At 35.7% G+C, this 22,194-nt stretch overlaps 4 protein-coding genes across 5 annotated transcripts in view; 3 read left to right on the top strand and 1 right to left on the bottom strand.

The window, feature by feature from the left end:
- The window catches only part of LOC124411428, a 28,569-nt gene extending 25,900 nt beyond the window's left edge, over positions 1-2,669 (top strand). Inside the window, exon 21 of the mRNA XM_046890526.1 lies at positions 2,185-2,669. Coding sequence (XP_046746482.1) covers positions 2,185-2,342 — 158 coding nt within the window. The 3' untranslated portion in view covers positions 2,343-2,669. The remainder of the gene's footprint in view (positions 1-2,184) is intronic.
- Positions 2,670-3,738: 1,069 nt separating this feature from the next.
- Positions 3,739-9,428, top strand: LOC124411649 (antichymotrypsin-2-like). 2 transcript variants are annotated; one of them, XM_046890896.1, is made up of 8 exons: positions 3,739-3,957; positions 5,894-6,015; positions 6,223-6,405; positions 6,547-6,757; positions 6,881-7,095; positions 7,226-7,411; positions 7,646-7,781; positions 9,038-9,428. In XM_046890896.1, the coding sequence occupies exons 2-8, from the start codon at positions 5,947-5,949 to the stop codon at positions 9,193-9,195; spliced, it is 1,158 nt and encodes a 385-aa protein (XP_046746852.1). In that variant the 5' UTR covers positions 3,739-3,957; positions 5,894-5,946; the 3' UTR covers positions 9,196-9,428. The 2 variants fall into 2 exon arrangements, with proteins under 2 accessions (XP_046746852.1, XP_046746851.1); XM_046890895.1 differs by lacking the exon at positions 3,739-3,957 and adding an exon at positions 5,520-5,649.
- Positions 9,429-10,565: 1,137 nt separating this feature from the next.
- LOC124411654 (serpin B6-like) lies at positions 10,566-15,965 on the top strand. Its single transcript, XM_046890906.1, has 8 exons — positions 10,566-10,580; positions 13,482-13,610; positions 13,763-13,945; positions 14,126-14,336; positions 14,446-14,660; positions 14,764-14,952; positions 15,198-15,333; positions 15,767-15,965. Exons 2-8 carry the CDS (start codon positions 13,530-13,532, stop codon positions 15,889-15,891), a joined length of 1,140 nt encoding a protein of 379 aa, XP_046746862.1. The 5' UTR covers positions 10,566-10,580; positions 13,482-13,529; the 3' UTR covers positions 15,892-15,965.
- Positions 15,966-17,134: 1,169 nt separating this feature from the next.
- On the bottom strand, positions 17,135-21,918 carry LOC124411160. The gene is made up of 4 exons (XM_046890101.1): positions 21,410-21,918; positions 20,723-20,857; positions 19,454-20,490; positions 17,135-19,316 (listed from the first exon to the last, which is right to left on the bottom strand). Exons 1-4 carry the CDS (start codon positions 21,744-21,746, stop codon positions 17,469-17,471), a joined length of 3,357 nt encoding a protein of 1,118 aa, XP_046746057.1. The 5' UTR covers positions 21,747-21,918; the 3' UTR covers positions 17,135-17,468.
- Between the last annotated feature and the right edge of the window lie 276 nt (positions 21,919-22,194).

The raw sequence follows: 22,194 nt of genomic DNA, 5'->3' as shown, positions 1-22,194 counted from the left end.
GCTAATTATATATGCATACTTCATCAGACGAAGAATAATTATACACGACAACTTTATTATAACATGATGTTTGATGTGTCTGTCGACGTCAATCATAACTTCGAATAATTATATTTTCTATTATTACGTAATAGGTATAAATCTGTACGTATATTATACCTTTAGTTTCATTATGCATAAACGATATCAGCATGAAATATATGTTGACTCAATAAATGAATTATATTATTGTTGGTTTGTTTGTTTTTAAACTATCGCTTTAGATAACTTGCATGAAAATTCCTGTATGTGGTAAATTACTCTTATTAAATTATATTATTATTTGCATAAAAATCGCTCGGTACGAATTTGTATTCTTCATTGTTATCAAAAATGCTACGCTTCTCGTGGGGGTTTCCGTTCTTTTTTTTTATCTTTAATGACAGAATGCAATTGTAAAAAAAAAAAAAAATTAAATTTCTAGTAAAACGAACGGAAAAAATCTTCACCGAAGTAAAATTGAATATTTTATACTCCCATGTTTCATAGTTTTTACAGAGATGCTGAGTTTAGAAGAATGGAAATGAGAATTCACCGAATCAAAACTCCTCATTGATTGCCCCGCATTCTTCTCCTATTAATTAATTACAGTAATTTTGCATCTGCTATTTTGCAGTTGGCATGATAGTGACCTACAGTTTGTTCGAACCGTACAACATTCCAGTATTCAAGGTCGATCGTCCCTACCATTACGAAATCAGATCTGTAACCCAAAATGTACCAATTTTCACAGGAGTGCACAAGGGGCTGTAAAAAGGTACGAAAATACGATAATTAGACCGGTTAATATTTATCACTTACTTAAAATTCATTGCCTCAAATTATTCCCGAGACAATCAGTCTCTGGATATAATTTTTGCATAAGGGGGAATAATTTTTTTTCACTCTCATGGGTCTTATTTTACAAATTTTTATACGTCCATCAGCTTATTTTTCGTTTTACTCAACAACGTCGGCATTTTTTATTCTCTTTTGGAAGAAATAATTTATACCCAACTTATCGTCAGTCTATATTAATGCCAGCATTGACCGTTAATCGATATGCTTCTAATGCTGTTATAACCGTCTACTGTATTTGTTTTAGGTGAAACATTGCGCTACAGATTGTTATTCGATGAAAATACTCAACGCCTGAACATTGATCATCCTTTTCTAACGATCGTCACGTGGAGAGAGATCCTGATATTCTTTTCTCTCGTTACCACACCCACGTTATGACATCACCGAGGCTGATACTAATAATGAATGAATAATCGTGTTACTGTTTTTAAATTTATATAGATTGATTTTATGTACGATCTTTACAAAAGCTCGTAATTGTCCAAAGAATAAAATCCTTGCAATAATAATAAGCGTGACTCACGATCTGTCATAATGTTTCCAATCCAAGAACAAACCTGAATGTGGTGTAGAGTATCGCCAATTATTTCATGTCCGGGTGTAACAATATCTCGAAAATATTCTTTGTTATTTATTTTTTTTGTTTCTCATGCTTGCAGCGGTCATTCTGAGATTCAAGATGGAACGAGTTACAAAAGTTTTTCACGTTGATCACTCGGCGCTCTTCGCTATTAGACATATTTCCAGCGGAGTAAACATTGCCATCGGCCTGCTCGCCAGACCCTAATTACTGGACGAAAGTGATGAAAGTGTCGTAAAACACGTTCAATCGAAACTTTTATGCAACATATTTACGTTCCTTTCTTAAGTACACAGATTTGGACAAAATCAATTAATCAGCGGCTCGATATGTGCTTTGTTTTGTGGTAAAAAATTATAATCGTATCATTAAAGATTCGAATAAATTCAACCGCATGGCTAACTTATCGTGTATATTTAATCACCTCTATTCCCAGCAAACACATAATTCGCTATAAGACAATTTTATATCGAGATATCGCGAGACCGAACGAAAATTCACGCCATTGGGGCTTAACTACTAATCATTAGGTAGTCAATTACGAATGAATTGAAGAAAATAAATACCTGGTTTCCATTATGGTACAGAAAAATAAAATTTCTTATTCATAAGCATGTGTTTTAACCGTAAGTGGGATAAATCTTAAACTCGCAAAAATGATTCTCTACTAAAAAAAACTATTCACCGATATACTAAGTAGACGAATAATGATATTTGTGTTTCAGCAATGTTTGTGGAAACTCGGTGTATGATAATTCCGCGAACATTCTCAGTTGACCGTCCGTTCCTTTATGCGATCACATCATTGCACAAAACTGCCGAAGGCCAGGTAGAAAATATTGTGCCATTGTTCACCGGTCGTGTGACAAATCCAGTGCGATAATTTTTACCGAATATTTACGTAGATTATTAACGCTAAATCAGGGTTGTAGAAATACATTAACTTTATCTAGCAAAACTGATTCGGTAGCTCAACTGTACCAAACGATAAAACTAAAGAATAATAATCAATATATGCCAAATTGTGTCTCGACTCTAATAGTTGCGAATAAAAGTAATAATTTATGTAGTGTAAAGGGATTTGTAATCCCGAGATACTTATAAGAACAGTCCTAAATTGTACCAGTGAATAGTTGTGTCAATTTAATGCTAATATTGCAAGTACACTACGTGCCATAAATGGAAAATATATAACGTGTAAGTGGATCGACATTTAATGCAATTATTTGTCATTGATAAAAGTATAATATATGTATAATAAAAATGCAAATATATCATTTTAGCGAATTATTATACCCTGGGATAATGTATAATTTTTCATATGTGATCGAGAGACGGAAAAGAAGTAAACAGTTTGACTGTAAGTCTTGGAAAAATTGATAAAATTGTAAATACCTTCTTCGACTATCAATAAACTAATACAATTTGTTTAAACTTGGAGATAAAACCGCCGAGGAACAGAATAACAGGAGTTTACACATTTCTCACTGGAAGATAGCCAGCAGGAAGAAGTGGACTTGAAGAGAGTTGTTCTTTGAAAGAAATGTCTCCAAATTTCTCTAACGGTATCATCATTACTCGCAAACATCAACGTTGATCGTGAAAAATGTTATTTGTAAAGAAATTAAAGGGGGACTTCGATGAAATTTTGACGATATGATCAAAAAAAAAAGATGCGATAAAAAATTTAGATTATGGTATTATATGTCCTGAAAAAAATTTCAATCGCCTGTGATGAAAGTGTATGCGCAATGAACTTTTCGGAGCGGTACGCTAGAAATTTTCTGCCAAAAGTTCCTTGCGCATACACGACCATAATCGAAATTTTGTTGGAAGTAATTTTTGATCACATCTTTTCTAATCGTTTCAAAAATCAAAAATTCGATATTATCAAAATTTCACTATAGTCTCCTCTTCATACTTTCTGTCCAAGTATTATATGGACGCTGAACGTCCACGACATGTGACTATATCTATAATTAAGCAGCGTAGTTAACGCTGACCCGCATCTGATACGTGAAATTATTGAGTGGGTTTTAAGCCTGCTAATCTATTGCGTACTGAAAAGACCGGCAACTCGTATCTAGATATGTATATTCTCGAATGGAGGTGTCCTATATTACGCGCTTGCACCTATTCGAGTTACTTTAATGTTCAACCGCAGACGTGTAAGCGCAATATATGGATTCACTCGGTGTCGTTGCCAAAGTATAGAAGTGTTTTAATAAGAGCGTCAAGTGTTTCGATGCGTCATACGATCAGTTATCGTCGATCAAAGGTGTGGTTATCTGTAAACGCGTTTATCTTAAACGGTGAAATTAAAACTGACAGTTCCAAATCCGAAATCACCGATTATCCACCGGCACAGTGCGTTCTTTGCTCTCAGTTCAGTCTTGTATTCTGTGCCTTGCGGACGTAGGATTATTTGCCAAGCTGTTCTTATTTCTGTTATCTACCTCCCACACTCCTTTATTTCGACCGTAGAAAATCACCTGACGGTAAGCCATCATGCGTCACTGTAACATCCGCTCTGTAAAAAGAAAAAGGGCCGTCCATGGACTATGTTACCAGTTTTGCGCTTTAGCCCCCCCCCCCCCCCCCCCCCTCAAACTAACAACGTAGTTTCTGGACGGCCCCAAAGAAAAACCTGAAATGGCAATGTTTCAATACCATTATTCTTTTTCTAATTGTCGAGCACCGCGGTGGGGGGGAGGGGGGGGGGGGCTTTGATAGTCAAAATACAGCACAAAAGCCCAGAATTTCAACCAGATGCTGCAGTAGCTTCGCCCGCCATCTTGAATTTACGGCTTACGTCGGAAAATATCGATCGTAGGCAAAATATTGTTCATACCAAAGTTGTAAAAGATTGAATCACGTAAGGTTAAATTTCCTACAAGTTTAGTCTGACCGTTTTTAGTTTAAATTCGAGAATGAATGGATTATTTAATGAAAACAAATTCCTTATACATTCAAGATGGCGGCTGAAGCTACTGCAGAATGAATGTGGCCAAAATTCTGGATTTATTTATACTACCGGTGACCCCCCTCCAATGCGTCCACAGCGATTAGAAAAAAAAAAATAGTGGTATCGAAAAATTTGAATTTCAAATGCATAACATTCCGACTGAACCGTATACTGTAGATGATGAATGTAATTGGTGATATGTAATTTTTACGTTTTTGTGATCCAATTGTCGCTGATCGATTCAGAAACCGTGTGATGCTGTTTGCATGCACATGTAGTAATAATGCGGGTAGGAAAATTTTTCTTATGGTTTTTTTCATTTTTATTTTCATTATTTGGTATAATTGTAACACAATTAATATCGGCTTATCGCTGTGCAGTGAGAATACAATGGCAGTAAAAATAATCTTTCATAACTGTACAGACTATTGGTACATAAGTTAATTCCAGTAATGCAACGTGATTCCATCTTCTTCTATTCCTATATCAGCTTTATAAAACACATGCTTTGGTGAAACAGCATACGTTCCAGTAAATTTATCGAACTTTTGAATTTGAATTCCAAATAGCTTTCTTTTCTTCAAATTTGGAACAGATTTTTCGAAATACGGAAATTTATTGGTTTCAATGACAGAACACGAATGATAGCGTCATTTGCATCTTTTTCCAGACTTTTTTATAATGTTAATATTCTTTTGTGGAAAAATCTCAGTTATTTCTTCAATTTCAAATAACGTTACTGTATTCACGACTTGCGGTACACATAGAAAACACACGAAACGTTGAAAAATTTTACCGATATAAATCTAAAGAAGTTTTTTTAATGGCGATCATCAGTTGCGCTTATATGTACTACGATTGGTATGCGCAACGTATTTGGGAACTAGCCTATTTTTATCCTGGAAACCCGTTTCACTCGGATCTGATATCTTCGTCTAGTAGATGAAGAAAGTCCTTCCACGGTAGAGAAACGAGCACAAGTGAGATACAGCTAGGATTCTAACGACGCCGTTTCCCCCCCCTATCGCTAGTCGTCTAGCCGAAGAGAAGCGGTTTTTCCAGATGACTCATGCCTACTGCGTACGCAGGAATTACAGCACACAAACATTTCTAGTACGATCGTAGGATTCGTTCGTAGGCGTACACCGGTATCGTATTTATCATCGATAAATGAGCCTGTTTTCCACTCGACCTGAGGCAACGTTTGATAATTAACGCTTGATAAGTGAGAAATGAAAATAATCTCTGTGCTAATCCCACTTGGATGAAACACTCAATGATTCTAATTCGTTATGATGCTATTGCATGCAGATTCTTCGAACTACACCTATGAAATTATCGTTTGTTTCACTTGTCGAAGTCATGAAGTTTGGTCGATTTCCACTGCAGGATAAGGAGCGGAAATAATTCATGCAGAGTTCGTTTAGCATTTATATTATTTCCTGAAAAACACTGATTGTCTGTTTCAGTATAATTACCGTCTGTCAATATTACTGCTGCGATAGCAGTTTGAGCCAACGATATGGCTGGAAACGTTGGACTTCATGCCGTAGCTGAAACTACTGGCCAATTTGGTAACAATTTTTTAAAGGTATGTTTAAATGCAATTACTTCGCTCAGATTCTTTAATGATGACAAAAATTCTCTGATACACATTTGTATGTTATATATACATTTCATGTTTTCTTCTCTTCGAACTGCAAAACTTGTAAATGATAAAATTTACAAGGATTTTAATTAGTTTTGTAACTTTGTACGGATTGTTGAACACAGTTTTTTCAATGTTTTGAAATTTCAGACCGTCGGTAATGACAAACCTGGCAACTTAATCATGTCGCCGTTGAGCGCTCAGGTAGTGCTGGCGATGGCTGCCTACGGGGCCGGTGGCAGAACCGCAACTCAAATGCGCTCTTGTTTATTCATTCCGACTGAGAATGAAGTAGGCCAATCTGGTTATCAGTCTCTTATCGAAACCTTGAACGTAAGTAATGCAAAGAATTTATTCTGATGTTGATAGCTTCTAAGACCTGCACGGCAGCAGTTTCACTTTGTTCATGCTTGCGTGTGATATTCTGCTACTTCACCTTTATTTTAGAAAGAATTTGACAGGAATTATTTTCAGGCTGTGAAAGGAGTGGAATTACGTCTTGCCAATAAAATATACACAGCTTCTCAGTTTGAAGTAAAACCTGAGTACAAAGTGTTGACCGCTGAAAAATTTTACTCTTCGAGCGAGGAAGTTGATTTCAACGACTCGACAAAAGCTGCCAAAACAATCAATACTTGGTGCGAGGAGAAAACTAACAAACGTATTAAGGATTTGATTACCGAAGGTGAATCTTTATGTTTGTAACTGGATCTGGCAACTTTTGTTGGAATTGTAATCTCCCTCGTGCATGAAGCACTTCTGGAGTCATTGAACTTTTTAACACGTTTAACCGAGTCTCTGTTTACAGATAGCATCGACTCATGCACAAAATTGGTACTTGTGAACGCAGTATATTTTAAGGGACAATGGGACAAAAAATTCAATCCCGCCTTGACGAAGGATAGACCTTTCCACATCGATGAACACACTACAAAATGTGTACCTACCATGTTTATAAAACATAAACTGCGATTTGGCGATCTTCCGGAATTGAGTGCGAGATTCATCGAGATTCCATACCAGGTATACAGACTCGAGAACTAATTGGATGTGTGAATATTGATGTTAATCAATCAATCAATCTAGTGATTCACTAACAGAGATTTGTAGCATAATCTGCTTCACTAAATGTTATAAATTTTTTCTATTCCAGGGGGACGAGCTCAGCATGATAATCATTGTACCGTACGAAGTGAACGGCCTCCAAAAAATTCAGGACAATCTTCATCAAGTAAATCTGAAACAAAGTTTGCAAAAATCGTATCCCAGCGACGTCGAGCTCTTCTTACCAAAATTCAAGATAGAAAGTACTTTAGATCTCCAAGAGACACTAAAAAAGGTAACATACAAAGCGCAACGCAACTTTTCATTGTAAAAAGCAACTGGTCGAATTCCTCTGCATCGGCTTGGGTATATTAGAACTCCTGGAAGGAGTTAACTAACTTTTGGCGCTGCGGTCCTGTCGAATTCATATGATTTTAACAAGTCCCATCCTAGAATAACTAACAATAAGCATAAGAAGTTTGATCTACCAATTATTTTTTTAAATACTATACACGTTGCCTCCTTTTAGCTCGGAATGACCGACATGTTCGAAGAAGAGGCTGACTTCTCTGGCATATCTGATGTTCCACTCCAAGTTAGCAAAGTCATTCAAAAAGCATTCATTGAAGTAAACGAGGAAGGTAGCGAAGCTGCTGCTGCGACTGGTAAGTCAAAGTTCTGTGAACATCACAGCAGGGCGCTGAGCCTAATTCAATCCTGTACCTTCCCTCCATCAATCACATATTACAATTTCCCTCTTCATTCGCTTCATTTAATTTTCTGCAATATTTTTTGGACATTAGTTTCACATACTTTTTAAAGTTCTTACAACAATATTGTATATACCAATCGAGTTCTACGATCTAGCAGTAGTTTTTTTTCCTTCACAATTTCTTATCGCATATTTATTATGTACGTTACTATTGATTTAAGATGAATTAAACTTAATTTGCACGCAACTTCAATTAATTATCGTAGGTATAATTATATTCAAAAATAAATGTCATAATTCACCACTAATCTTCTGCATCTTCGTATTAACAAAATGAGCTATAAAATGTCTTTCATCCTCAGAATTCTGCATACACTGCTTATTTGATTTATAAATAATAATACTTGCTGGTTGAAATGTTCAAGACAGTTGTCTTTTTTTGTTTAGGTATAGTCGTCGTTAAAATGTGCGCATTTATCGGGGAGCCCCCGTTGACATTCAAAGTCGATCGACCTTGTCATTATGCAATATACCATCACGGCACTGGAATATCTTTATTCACAGGAATTATTCGAGAACCTGACTTAATGTAAATTAATTTTGTTTGTCAATTTTGTGACAGAAACTTAATTTCATTCCAGCTCTTTTCGGAATTATGATCTTTTTTTTAACTGCATCACAAACTGTCACGCACATTGTAGTGCTTATACGCGATTATTAACTTGTTTTACAGGCATAGTTTTTACTACGATATAAATGACTAGCTTTGAATGTACATAATATATCACAATAAAGTATTATCTGTTACTGAGTGAAATCTTGATATCTTGATTAACTCGCATGAAGATATAATCTACATAATACTATGAAGTTATATGATAGACTAGAAATACTGTCTTTATTTATCAGACTACCTGTGACTGTTCAGAATATGACTTCGATTCTTTTTTACTGAACCGTGTGAGAAGTAATTACTAGCTACAGATGAATCTGGTGAAGTCTGGTTACGTGAAAGAATTTGAAAAAAAAAAGAAAAACTTCCAGTTGTCACAGATAATGTCCAGAAACTATTGTAGTTACGATACATACAGAATTTTTAATCCGAAATCAAATCGTACTGCATTTCATTTATGTTTATCAAAACAATCTCACTATTAAAATTACTTATGCATTATTACAAACTATATGTAAATAATGTTCACGTTTCAGGAATAATGCTGCAGGCTCGATGCATGATATTTTCAGCTGAACTAGCAGTCGACCACCCATTTGTTTACATGATTGTATCTTTGACGCAAAGCAGCTCCGATGAAGATGGAGACATAGTATCGTTGTTTAGTGGCCATGTGGTAGATCCATCGTTATAGTTTAAATCACTCCAAAGGTATCAGTACCGATGGCCAGTTAACTTCGGTGTAAATAACATAATACAGATCACCATGTTCATTCCTATATAAGAGGTGAACCGATACATTCGACAGAATGCCTCCCACGTGTCATCAAATATAAGTTTTAATGTTTGTGCTCGTCATCCTCAATTAATTTTTGATAACCAACGTTGAATCGAGTGAATTGCCTATGAATAAATTTTACACATTTTGGATGTTTGTCTCTAGAATTTAAAAACTGCGGTGATTTGTCATTTTGTAATCTCCAAGTTATGGATATTCGAAAGCATTGTCACTTGTGTCGATAGGATTCAGCTGTGAGTCAAAAATATTATATGTACTTGTAAAAAAATTGGTGAGACGTGATATTGAAACAATTGAAAAGGAATTTCAATTTTGCTCATATAAAATGTAAGGATTCGAGCATTTAGAATTGATGTAATGAGTCATCTGGATGTAAGCTAACTTCACCTTTACAGAGTGTTGTAAGAAAGTGAAAATCAAGAGGGTTTTAGTACTTTATTTCCAATTTGTACATTTACTACATTTATAACTGATGATTCCACCAGTTGGAAGTGCAAACTACGGTGATTTTTTATCCTTTAATACCACAGAAAATACAAGAGAAATTGCATTTTCCTGAGACGGAGCACGAACAAAATTTTACGTCGTTAGCGCCTTTTTTAAATAAGATTTGTCAATATGAAATAAATATATTCTAATGGATAATTGTCTGATTGAAATTTTCTGTACTGACAATCATCACTTACCTAAATAAATTTACAAAGCCGTTAAGGGGGCACATCCGAGTAGACTATTTTGAAAATCGATGTTCTTTCTATTCGCGATTCTAAAATTTTAAAGTATCAAGAATATGGTGTGTAAACTGCATGATGAAATCCGGAGAATCGTCGAAGTTGCGACTAACATTTCTAAGTTTTGAGTCAGATTTTGATTCACATTATAGGGCATTCCACTCTCGCTTGCCCATCAAAAAATCTTAAAGTATTCGAGATCGACGAACGAATGTTACAGGAAGAAATCGGTATTCAAAATCTGGGAGCAATGGAGCTATTCTAAAACCGTAATGGGATTCATCTTCTCCGTAAACTTATAGCTACGGTGGTCTCGTCCGTCGGATCAGACATTTTTTTTGTGTGCCCGAGTTATCGAATGGAGCGGTCTGTTCTTCGCTCAGTTCAGTTTTGGATTCCGAGCGTTGAGTACGTAGGATTACTTGGCAAGCTGCTCTTGCTCCAGATATCTAAAAGCTTTCGCATGTTGCTACGCTAAATAATTCTCCAATTCCAACCGCAGAAAATCACCTGACGGCAAGCCATCGTGCGTGACGCATGTGACATCCGGTTTGTATAATTTTTTATTTTCAATGATAAAATAATATAATTGATGATATGTGATTTTAATACACCCCCGAACTTCTACGCAAATAACTGAGTAAGGTTTCTACCATTTTCAGCAGTATTTTCCCCATAATAGATAGTAGTAGAAACTGATAATGCGGATGTATTGAAAAAATTTGTACAATTTTTGTATTTTTATTTTCATTATTATTAGAAGACATGATTTGGGGAAACGGCATACATTTAGATACATTTATGAAACCTTTGAATTCAAATTCCAACTAACTGTCTTATTTTTCATTCTGGAAGAAAAAAATAGAATACAAGCGCCATTCGCATCTTTTTCAACGTTAGCTTGAGTTAATATTTTCTTACACAAAAATCTCAGTTGAATTATTTCTTCGATTTTAAACGACGTTACTGCGTATCAGTTCGAATAAGTTATTTTCAAATGTTCCAAATGGGTGGAACAATTTTGAAAATGAAAAAATGAAAAACTTGATAGGTTACGAAATTGAGCCATTATCATTAAAATTTTAGAAAAAAAAACAATCGATCGTAGTTTGGACGATAGACCTTATAGTCTTTTGAATACTAGTATGCCTAGATTTTCGTATTCGGATCATTAGAACAGTCGCAATCGTGGTCCAGATCGCAAAGCGCAGCTTGGACCGCTTGCTAGTCTAACGGGTCAAAAAGCAGCCAATTTTCAGAATTTTTTTTCTTCGACGGTGTAAATACGCTAATCAATCTGATTTTTCGTGTCAAATCAAAGCACTCATAAAGAACAGAAAACAAATTTTTTAAGTTTATTTTTATATTCTGTAAATTGATTTAATAAGTTTGAAAAAGGACTTCGAAAAAAAAGGAGTCTTCACGGTGCACACGATTGTGGCCGTAAATATTATCTAAAACAAAATTTAAAAAAATACAATTAATCAGTATGAACGCCGCTCTCTTGCTATCGAGATTTTATTCATACCAAAATTGACAAAATGGCGGCGCTTCGAACAAAATTTTCCGAATTTACCCCATTATTTTGACAGTTTTTCCTTAAAAAAATATGAAAATTTCCAAAAAAAAATCGTACATAGCAAAATAAAGAATGTGGTGAAGAAAGCTGTGTTCAAATTTGAGACGAATAGCTTGAAAACTCCTCCTTTAAGAGTGCACGTCGTTTTGAAAAACGACGTTTCGAAAAAAATGTGAAAAATAAAAATAAACGTTTCAAAATTTACTTCCTGTCTTATAACTCCTGGAAGTATTCTGCTATCGAATTCTAGTCCAATTCATATGATTTCGTCAACTGCTGTCCCAGACTAACCAAGTATGGAAAGCAATGTACTGACTCTAATGTAATCCGGTTTTCATAATTTTCTGCAATCATTTTTGGACACTTTTTTTCAATATTCTTACAACGATATTGTAGATACCAATCGTGTTTTACCGTCTAGCAGTAGATTTAGCATCGTTATTATCCCTCACTGAGGCTGAGTTCAACAAGGAAAAGGAATTTGTACAGTAAGTTATGCAATTTTCTCATCCCAACTTTTTTTGCCCTTCACAATTTCTTATCGCCTAGCTTCACGCTATATTTTAGAAATTAATTCATACACCTTTCCATACCTCGCTAACAATTAGATCTTTAACGCTTTTCACATCTTTCTTATTATATCCATAACTATTGATTTCAGATAAATTAAACCCAAGTTGAATGTGACTTGAATTAATTTTCATACACATAATTTGGTGCAAAGATATCATAATTCATTAATAATCTTCTGCATCTTCGTATTAATAAAACGAATTAGAAAAAGTTTTTTTTACCTCCAAATCGTACCATATACTGCTTATTTGATTTATAAATAATGATTCTTGCTGATTGAAATGTATTATTTTTCGATGGTTGTCTTTTTTCTATTCAGTTATAAGTTCGAAAAAACTGTTCACAAATGAGTGGCTTTGAATGTACGAAATGTATTTTCAAAGTATCATTTTATATGCATGATTTCAAGAATGCAAGTGAACAGATTTTATACTGCAGTATCGAGTCATTTCTTTTAGATTATGGAAAATTTGAATGAAAATTTTGAATTTTAACTATTACATGAACTGATTGTACAACGCAGCGGTAAGTAGTGCTCAAACTTTTGCAAAGTCGTAAAAGTGTTCTGTTCCAGACTCTACTATTTTCAATGGTGAACCGAAATCCGCACTGCAGATACCAGCATACAGTCTACAGTTTGATTCTTCATCTTTGATTTTTTTGGAAACAAGCAAATGAACAATTTAACAATTCTCTTGGCTTCAATTATACGTGGATTCAAAAATCAGGTTTTATATAAAGTGTAATAGTTGAGGAATAACCAGCAGCAGCCTTAATGCATGACATTGAGTAATAAGTAATTCTTTCTAAAACATTTCATCTCGTCTCAAAAGTTTATTCTATTCTCATATTCTGAAAATGAACGTCGCCCAGTATTTTTACACGACTCTATTCGTTGGCTGAATCGTTATGCATTACTCATAGTCGTACTTTTAGATCTCTAGCGCAGTATTATACTTCGATCTATCAGTTTGTACAAGCTCGCGAAAATTGTACGTTGAAAGTACAGTGAATTAGCTTTTCGCGTTTCCTGAAAAAATCGATACTCATACGAGGATAAAATTAGTACACAGGTGACTGCTTCATTGTTAATTGCATATTATAGGTAAGAATATCATCACTACGTACTCGTAACAATCGGTACAAATCAATTATTGATATTCGTTTAGAAATGATCTTGGAAAGACATCAGAACATTTCTTCTAAAAATAGCGTCGTACTGTAACTTGATCAAAGTGAACGAACTATCTTTTATTTGCTGTATGAGCATCGTTCAATTTTGTCTTTTTATATTTCAGTAAAGGTATCCTTCGTTGTGGCATTTCGAATTTACACTTTATCCCAGCATGAGTGAAGAAATATCTGAGAATAATGGCCTTCGGGCCATTGCAGAGGCTGCCAATCACTTTTCTACTAGTTTTCTGAAGGTAAATGTATAACAGCAATTCAATTCTCGCATTCCACACAGCACGTTAGTAATTCTAATTATCCATAACTAGAGCTTGTTATTTACTGCAGTTTTTTCTACAAATTTAAATTCTATTTTATGATTTTTATCACCGTAATTTCATATTTTTAGGTACTGGTTAATGATAAATCTGATGATTTGATCACATCTCCATTGAGTATTCAAGTGGTATTGGCCATGGCTGCGTACGGAGCTAATGGAAAAACTGCTACTCAAATGCGTTCAGCTCTTTTTCTCCCTGATAACGACGATCTTAGCCAATCTGGTTATCGCTACCTCATCACACTTCTGAATGTGAGTTGCGAATCTAGATAGCATTACTCTAATACCAATTTGTATCTATGAATTGGTACTTGATCTCTCTTCACGATCTACACTCGAGATATCGTTGCACCAAATATTTTTCAATAATGTTATAATTAGTTTAAATATTATTATAATCGATGATCACAACTTTTCATTTCTATATTTCAGACTGCAAAAGGAGTTGAACTGCGTCTCGCCAATAAAATATTTACGGCTTCTGGTTTCGAGGTAAAACCTACATACAAGGAATTGACGACTGCAAAATTCTTGTCATCGAGTCAGGAAGTAGATTTCAACGATGCATCGACTGCTGCTAAAACCTTGAACACTTGGTGCGAAGAGCAAACGAACAAGTGCATAAAAAACGTTTTTGCACCAAGTAATGATTATTGCGATACCAAGCTTACTGAAGTAAATTTTAAGTTAAAGATGAAATTTATTTACAGCAACTACGTTAATTGCACGTTTATACCCTTGTGTGATTTCAGACAACATCAGCAAAGACACCAAGTTGGTATTGGTGAACGCCGTGTACTTCAAGGGTCAATGGGAGAAAAAGTTTGATCCTTCTCGGACTCAGGATAGACCGTTCTATGTAGATGAAAAAACTGCAAAACATGTTCCTACCATGTACATAAAAGCTAAATTCAAAAGGCAGGTTCTTCCAGAGCATGACGCAACCTTCATCGAATTACCGTACGAGGTATAAAAAGTAAACTTTTGTGCAAAGTAGCAGACACAATTGTTGTATATTTCATTTCATACATTTGTCTCACCAGATGAATATGTTGTTTCCTATTTCTTAGGGTGGAGAGCTGAGCATGATTATAATTTTACCAAATAAAATTGTAAATGGATTAAACATGATCGAGGATAATCTTCATGGAGTGAATTTCAAGGAAAGATTAGAACAAATTTCTCCCAGAGACGTCGTTGTATACTTACCAAAATTCAAAGTCGAATGCAGTTTTGATCTCCAGGAAACTTTGAAGAAGGTACAGTTTAAATATTATAAAATATGTTGTCATGAAACATTTCTGTTTCTTTCAAATAAATGTCACTTGCCTTTATAAAACTATGACTTATATTAATAAAATGAAGCCAAACATTTTTGTGACGACTTATTTTATACCTATAGTTTTGAAATGTTCAATCGTTTGTAAGATTTGGAGAATTTCGATTTCTGAGTAGACTCAAGCAACTAACATCCCTTTAATTCTGTTACATATTTTTATTCTAGTTGGGAATGACTGAAATGTTTACAAATAATGCTGACTTTTCTGGCATAGCTGATATTCCGCTAAAAGTTAGCAAAGTCGTTCAGAAGGCATTTATCGAGGTCAACGAAGAAGGTAGTGAGGCAGCTGCTGTTACAAGTGAGTGAAGATTCATCGGGATAACTTTATTTGAGTGATAGAAATATAAAAGATTTTTGCACAATTCAAACCGTAAATTCTGCGACAACAAACCAAGTCACATAATAATTCTGAACCATGTCCAGAAAATTATGAGCCATTAATACAGCTTGTACTATATACTTCAGACAAACTTCAGTGCACATTCCTTATGTAGGTATAAATTCATTTTCGATTCAACGTCAAATTTGTTTATATGCCGAAAATGAAGTTCTAGAAAAAAAAAAAAGAAAAAAAAACATGATTTTTTGGTAATCGGAATGTAGATGCTTACAGTTTTCAAAATTTCTCTAGGGTCAGTATAAAACTAAGAAACGACATTTTTATAGTTTGGTGCAATAAAAGAAAACTCTATTGAAGAGATATCGTTTCATTATGGATATATAATTTTCAGAAATGCAGATTACAAAGCGTTCTGGGCCACGAGAATTCGAAGTTAATCGGCCTTATTACTTTGAAATATATCATCGAAATACTGGAATTTCAATCTTTGCTGGCTTTGTTCGACAACCCAACTAGGTGTAATTTAATCATGACCATTAATTGCAAAATGGCACTGAAGATTAAATCTGTTACAGAATTATACCAGAGCTTGTATGAGTTAGGTGAGTTTTCATTACCTGTTTCTTCTTACTTATAAATGAATATTAGTCCGTGAAAAAATATGAATTATCATTTTACCGATTGCCAGTCAACGAGTTTAACTATCTACATATAATTATTTGTTTAACAGGTTTGAATGGATATTTCGAAATCATTCTTTATCGGCTTATACAATTCTTTTTGCCAATGTTCTTCCAAAGGCATTGAGATATGAATTTGCTAAAAATTTAGCTGAAAAAATGATGGAGGCATCAGATGATGCAAATAGTAGCATTTCCGATAACTAATTCGACAAATGTTTAATTCTTATTCTGGACGGCAAATATCTTCACATTGCATAAATAACTTGAGCCATAATCAACGGATGTTGTCTATATTGAGATTACTTATCAACCTTTTTGTGTAAAAATACCTTTTTACCATACATCTATCAGTATCTATTCTTTTAGGACAAGGTAATGGACAAATAAAAGCCTTTTTGCAATAGATATAATTCCGATATATTTTATTTCAATAAAAATTTAAATGTAATTAACAATGTTGGTAAAATAATAATATATTTTAATGTAATAAGAAATGCATCTCTGATTCAATGAAGTATTGCACTACTCATGATCAATCGAGACATGGAAGCTTCATTATTATATTTTACTACTCTAAGACATCTATATAATTCGTCTTATTTTTATTTTATTTCATTTATTATTTATTTTTTTTTTTTAATTGTAATTCAAGATCGGATAATTTTTACCTGTAATCGCTAAAGTCGCTTGAGATTGTTTCGGTTTGATGAAAATTGAAAACCACGAGACAATAGCGTTCGATCACTGAATCATGTGACAATCTTCACGAAAGAATCAACAAATATTCTTCTTCATATTGTGATCAAAATCTGTAGTACACGTGTTACTAGATGCTGCGATACAGAGGAATATTGAATAATCACTTCAAAAATTAAATAACCACATAAGGCACATAATATGATATTTAATGATTTCGATATTTAATTGGGCATATGTGTTTCAGCCCTCCAAAATTTAGATGAAAATTCTCAAAATTAAACATTAGGTAAACTATGTGGCAAAGTCTGATTGTACAAAACAGCAATAAGTATTGCTTAGATTTTTACAATGTAACAAAAATATTTTTTCTTATTGTACTATATTTAATGTTTACGTGAAATTCGTGTTGCAGGTACTAGTATTGAGTCTTCGATTCAATCCTTGCATTTGATTACCAAAAAAACGAGTAAATAAACATGTTACAATTCTACTAGCCTCAATAGCTGAATGCAAAAATTAACAGTGACCGTATTTCAGGTTTCGTATTACGTATAATAATTGATGAATAATCTTCTTAAACTAACACTATATGTCGATTAAAAAAAATTTATCATGTCTATAAAAACAAAGAACCGTTAAGCCTAGGTTAAAATCAAGGAAAACTTGATTAAAAAATTAAAAAGAAAACAATGATCAAAGTTATAGATATATCTAGCTAACTATACAGTTAGCTCCGTCTGCTTTTCCAGACTTTGAAGATATCCCTGAGACCGCAGTTCCCATAGAGGTAAGCGAACTCCGACGAGAGGACGACGGTGGCATGCTTGCTGTGGTGTCAAGAAATACCTCATCATTATCTGAGTCTGTATCCTTGTCATCTTTACCTTTCCTGCTGTGAACATATTGGCGAATCATGTTTTCAGTCTGAGCCATGACCATATGTCCATTGCTAGTCATATACGGAGGACCGCTCTGAGTGGTCCGTCTATTATCCGTAAAATTTTTGTTGTAGGTGTGTCGAAGTTGTTGTTGCTGCTGCTGCCGCTCTTCGTGCAAAAAATCATCGTTATCGACATTTGTGAAGAACCGTTTCGGCTGCTTATAGTTCAATAGAGGATTATCAACAAATCCTATCTGACCACCGTACTGATTCATGGGAATGTTATCGCTATCATCGCTGACTAACAGATCGGTGGTAAAACCCATCTGTGGTCGAGTTGTCATTCCAGGCCCATTGTAAGACAGTCTAACGTTGTTGTCCATCGCTTGTCTGACATGTGCAGGCTGACCTCCGTATGAATACCTTTCTTGATTTGGTATTGATGGTTTATTGTCCTTGTTCATTGTGCCAGACCTAGATTGCAGATAGGCGTTCGGGTTGTTTCCTGCGCCCTGAGCATTCACGTTTGTAGACGTTTGATTCTTATTCATGTTTGGTCCAACATTGGATGCAATATTTCGAAAACCAGTGCTTGGAACATTGTTTTTGTCTTGTTGATGTTGAGTTGCAGCATTGCGCCAGCGCGCGCTGTTCATTACAAGCTGAGCCAACTGTTGGATCGTTTGCTTAGTATTATCCTGATGATTATCATCAAAGTTTACTCGTCGCTCTGGCTCCCTTCTCATGGTATACACATTTCCTGGATTTGCATTGTTTATCCTTGATTGAAGTACGGGTTTTGCCGGAGTCGAGCTATCGATAGGGTCATTTTCGTACTGCCGCTTGCTATTCAATTGCTGCAAGTATTCATAGCCTTCACCTTGTCCCGTGACCAGAATTTCTGCTCTGTCTTTTCGGTCGACATTCAAATTATTAACAGCGGCTGACAACGCTAGCGTTGCATTTTCGATCATTTCTTCGACTTGCTTTTCAGTTTCAATAAATGCAGCACTGAGAATCGATCCTGCGTAATTTTCGTTCCGGTTGAATAATTTTTTCCTTACTGTCTGATCCTGCTCTGTTTCAATTTGACGTCTTGCATTTTCTACCTTCTCATCCACCCTTCTTTCTGCATCAAGGAATGTAACAGTCTCAGAAATAAGCGTTTTGGTATCCATAAACAGTCCGCCTTCTTTGGCAATACGTCTTTCGGCAGAAGACTGCGTTCTCACTTCTGTATTCATAATCGGGTAAAATCCCAGCTGCATCTGTGCCCTTACAAAAGGAGACTGAGAAACTGGACCAAGTTTCGACCATATAGTTCCGGGCTTTGCACTTGGACTTGTAATCGGAGTTACTACCCCAGGTCTAGTTGACAAAGGATTTTGATTGACTAATTCTATTTTAGAATTAGGTAATGTACACGGCACTCGACATGGCTTTGGAGGAACTAGATCCAGTTTTGGTGGAACAACTCCTGGTTTAGGAGGCGGGGCTAGACGACTTATCCTCGGCTCTGGAAGCGGAGGAGGTATTTCTGCGTCCTTTTCCGGACTTTTGTTCAAAACTGAGGCATGAACTACGTTCAACAGATGATCCAACCGGTTTTCTAATCTGTTTTGACGGTCTCTGTCTATGTCCAAGAAACGAGTAACCATATCGCTCTGCGCTGCCAGAATCTGGAAACACAAGTCACATGTAATTAGCATAATTGAAATGTTCCAAGTTTTAGAATATTCAAACTGTCGAAATTGGTCAAATGTTACGAATAACCAGTATTATTAGGCTAAAGTACAGATGACTTCGGTATATTCACCTTATTAACGACTTCGTTCTGCGAACTCAGTGCACTCATCATAAGTTGTTCCAGCTTCTGAGCTTTTTTTTTCCTAAATGGTGCATCGGGTGCTGATTCAGTGTTCACACCAGAGTCTTTCGATTTACTGAGACCTTTTTCCGAAGGTGATGGTGATTCCTGCAAGAACTCTATGGATAATGTGTCGTCATTGAAAGTAGCATTTGTTGTTAAGGATGTGGCGTCAAGACTTGGCAGAAAAAGAGGATTGTACGTCGGTAGCGGCTGATTGAAGGTTTCGTTTAAATTTTGTGACTTTTCATGTTTAGGAGTCTCACAGAACGCATCATTCAAATTTGGCCCAATATCGCCAAAAATGTCCGGAGACAATTGGCCAGCTGTTTGATTAACATTTGGATTGAAATTTTGTGTCGGAATTGCATCCTGATATTGTTTATATGTAGCCGCTAAGTTTTGTCTGAACGAAGCCTTTCTTGGTTCCTGTGGCATAGCCTGCTTATTCATAGCTGCTGAGCTTTGCTGGAACTGATTTTGCATACGTTGAATATTTTGAGGGATACGATTTTGGTTCAAAATAATATTCGGCTGTACTTCAGTTGGTATTCTTATCGGATTCGGTGGCATTTGACTTTGTAAAATTGGATTTGTGTTATGTAACAAGTTTTGCTGCAGTGCAGGATTATTGTGCAGCATATTCTGATGCATCATATGATTGTGAGCTGCCTGCAGTAAGTTTTGTTGAAGCAAGGCTTGATTTTGTTGCATATTTTCTTGGATTATATGATTTTGCACGTTTTGAACTGTATTTTGAAAGGGTATTTCGCTGTAGCAATTATTCGGCAATGAAGTTTGACGAAACGTTTGTTGTATTGGCATTTCTTTAACCGGAACAGAATTTTGCCGCAGTGATTTCTTCATGTTTGGTGCCAACTGTTGAACAGTATTCGTTGCTGCGTCTCTAACTGGTGAAAAAGTACGATACGGCTGTGCTAAAACCGTTTCATTTGATTCTGGCGAATCCGGGTATTCCTCATCATCTGTCAATCATTCGAAAACCAAAAATGTTTTATGCATGAATAACGAAATAAAGTTTCGATTAAGGATTATCTTAATGAAAGAAAATATACATGTGGTAGATTCTTCACTATCCCATGTTTGTTCAAATATCGCTGTTTTCAAAAATACGCTATTCCATTATAATTTTCAGATACTGTTTTGCCAAAATGAAGCAGTATCGGGATTAATTATTAAACTCGAGAATCTACGTACGTGCAAGTTCCCACGCTGGAGAAAGAGCCTCTGTACGAAGTAGAGTTTCGACAGGATCGCGATACTGATAACGCATCTGCAGATTCTTATTCGTCTTGACATCCTTGGGCGGTGATTTTATATTAACTCCTACATCTGAAGTGAAAAAAATTATTCAGTTGTATATCCACCCAATATAACGTAAAAATACATGAGGCTGAAGTTAATAACGTTAACATAACAAAATATCAGGTAAAAAAATTATTTTTGTACAATTTTAAAATGACTCTCAAAGGGTTTGCTTTGCAAAATATGAGTACATTTCATTTATCATGGTTTCCTAAATTTCAGACATTCCCAAAGGTGCGAAATAACAATTCTTCCATAACATGCATCTTAACAATAACGTTACTAACTTCAGCCTCGTAAAAATCCTCGGAATTACTTCTACTTTTTTTATACTTTCCGAACATTCGTTCTTCTAATTGTAAGCATGCAACAAGTCGATGAAAAATTACAAAGCGTTTCTAGGATTGTGCAAGGAAATAAAGAAGGGTCGGAGTTCGTGAGTAAGTGAATAACAGCAAGAAAACACTTGCGCAACGGCCCTTTCGAAGTTTAAACTTTCATCGGGAATGAGTGGGCGTGGGAATATACGTTGGATAACGATAAACAGTTAACAGTGCAGAGCAGCGTGGCGAGGCTTACCAACGGTATCAACTCCGTTGATATTCGATTGAAGCAGTCGTTTATCCTTCAGGACTCTATCAATGGATTCGTAATATTGTTCAACGCCAGCGCGAGTCCCAGTTTTCTTGGCTTCTCGATAGCAAACGAGTACCTGTTTCATTCTCGATCGGCATTGTTTGCCTGAGACGTTGTAGCCTTTCTTCTGCATGTAACGAGCGACGCTCTCCCAAATCAGTTGCGGCTTCGTCGCGTATTCGAGCTGCTTTTGCACCTGCTTATCCGTCCAAACCGACACCAACAACGTCGTGCTGTCAGGTGTCCATTTGTACTTTAAATTCTCGCCCGAATCACTCATCTTTCTTATGTTATCGTACGCCAAATATCAATAAAACAAACACAACGACGCCACTCTCACTCGCTCTCACTCTCACCTCGCACGCAGTTCGCTTCACGTTCAGCGTTTACTGAACCCAACCGTCGGAGATTTAAACGAGATGAGTCCAAGTTCGGCCGCGGGGGAGTGCAACAGGTTTCCCCTTCCCACTGATGCTGGTGTCTATACTTCCGTAGCACATTCTGACTGTATTCTCAGGAGCGGATGTACCAACAGCCCGAGCCCGCATTTACGCCCCGCGTATCTTTATCTCTCTTGGTGGAGCTCGCCACATGGGAATATAAACGAAAAGATACCGTAAACAGGATTAACTTTGGACTGGGCCTGGAACTTTGGGACAGCGGGAAATTTTCGGATTTCGAACTTCCCGCCGAAATCCGATAACTTTTGAATTTCAAACTTCCCGCCG

The sequence above is a fragment of the Diprion similis genome, chromosome 10 (genome assembly GCF_021155765.1).
Source record: "Diprion similis isolate iyDipSimi1 chromosome 10, iyDipSimi1.1, whole genome shotgun sequence".
Classification (NCBI taxonomy): domain Eukaryota; kingdom Metazoa; phylum Arthropoda; class Insecta; order Hymenoptera; family Diprionidae; genus Diprion; species Diprion similis.
The sequence above is the reverse complement of the archived record's forward strand: the minus strand, read 5'-3'. Positions and strand labels throughout refer to the sequence as shown.

Excerpts from the sequence above, each read along its gene's own strand:
- LOC124411649 (XM_046890896.1), top strand. The coding sequence starts at position 5,947 with ATGGCTGGAAACGTTGGACTTCATGCCGTAGCTGAAACTACTGGCCAA. Across the intron at positions 6,758-6,880 it reads TAAGGATTTGATTACCGAAG|ATAGCATCGACTCATGCACA; the intron begins GTGAATCTTTAT and ends CTCTGTTTACAG. Across the intron at positions 7,412-7,645 it reads TCCAAGAGACACTAAAAAAG|CTCGGAATGACCGACATGTT; the intron begins GTAACATACAAA and ends GCCTCCTTTTAG.
- LOC124411654 (XM_046890906.1), top strand. The coding sequence starts at position 13,530 with ATGAGTGAAGAAATATCTGAGAATAATGGCCTTCGGGCCATTGCAGAG. Across the intron at positions 13,946-14,125 it reads ACCTCATCACACTTCTGAAT|ACTGCAAAAGGAGTTGAACT; the intron begins GTGAGTTGCGAA and ends TCTATATTTCAG. Across the intron at positions 14,337-14,445 it reads AAAAAACGTTTTTGCACCAA|ACAACATCAGCAAAGACACC; the intron begins GTAATGATTATT and ends GTGTGATTTCAG.
- LOC124411160 (XM_046890101.1), bottom strand. The coding sequence starts at position 21,746 with ATGAGTGATTCGGGCGAGAATTTAAAGTACAAATGGACACCTGACAGC. Across the intron at positions 20,491-20,722 it reads TCCAGCGTGGGAACTTGCAC|ATGATGAGGAATACCCGGAT; the intron begins GTACGTAGATTC and ends AATGATTGACAG. Across the intron at positions 19,317-19,453 it reads AGAACGAAGTCGTTAATAAG|ATTCTGGCAGCGCAGAGCGA; the intron begins GTGAATATACCG and ends TTGTGTTTCCAG.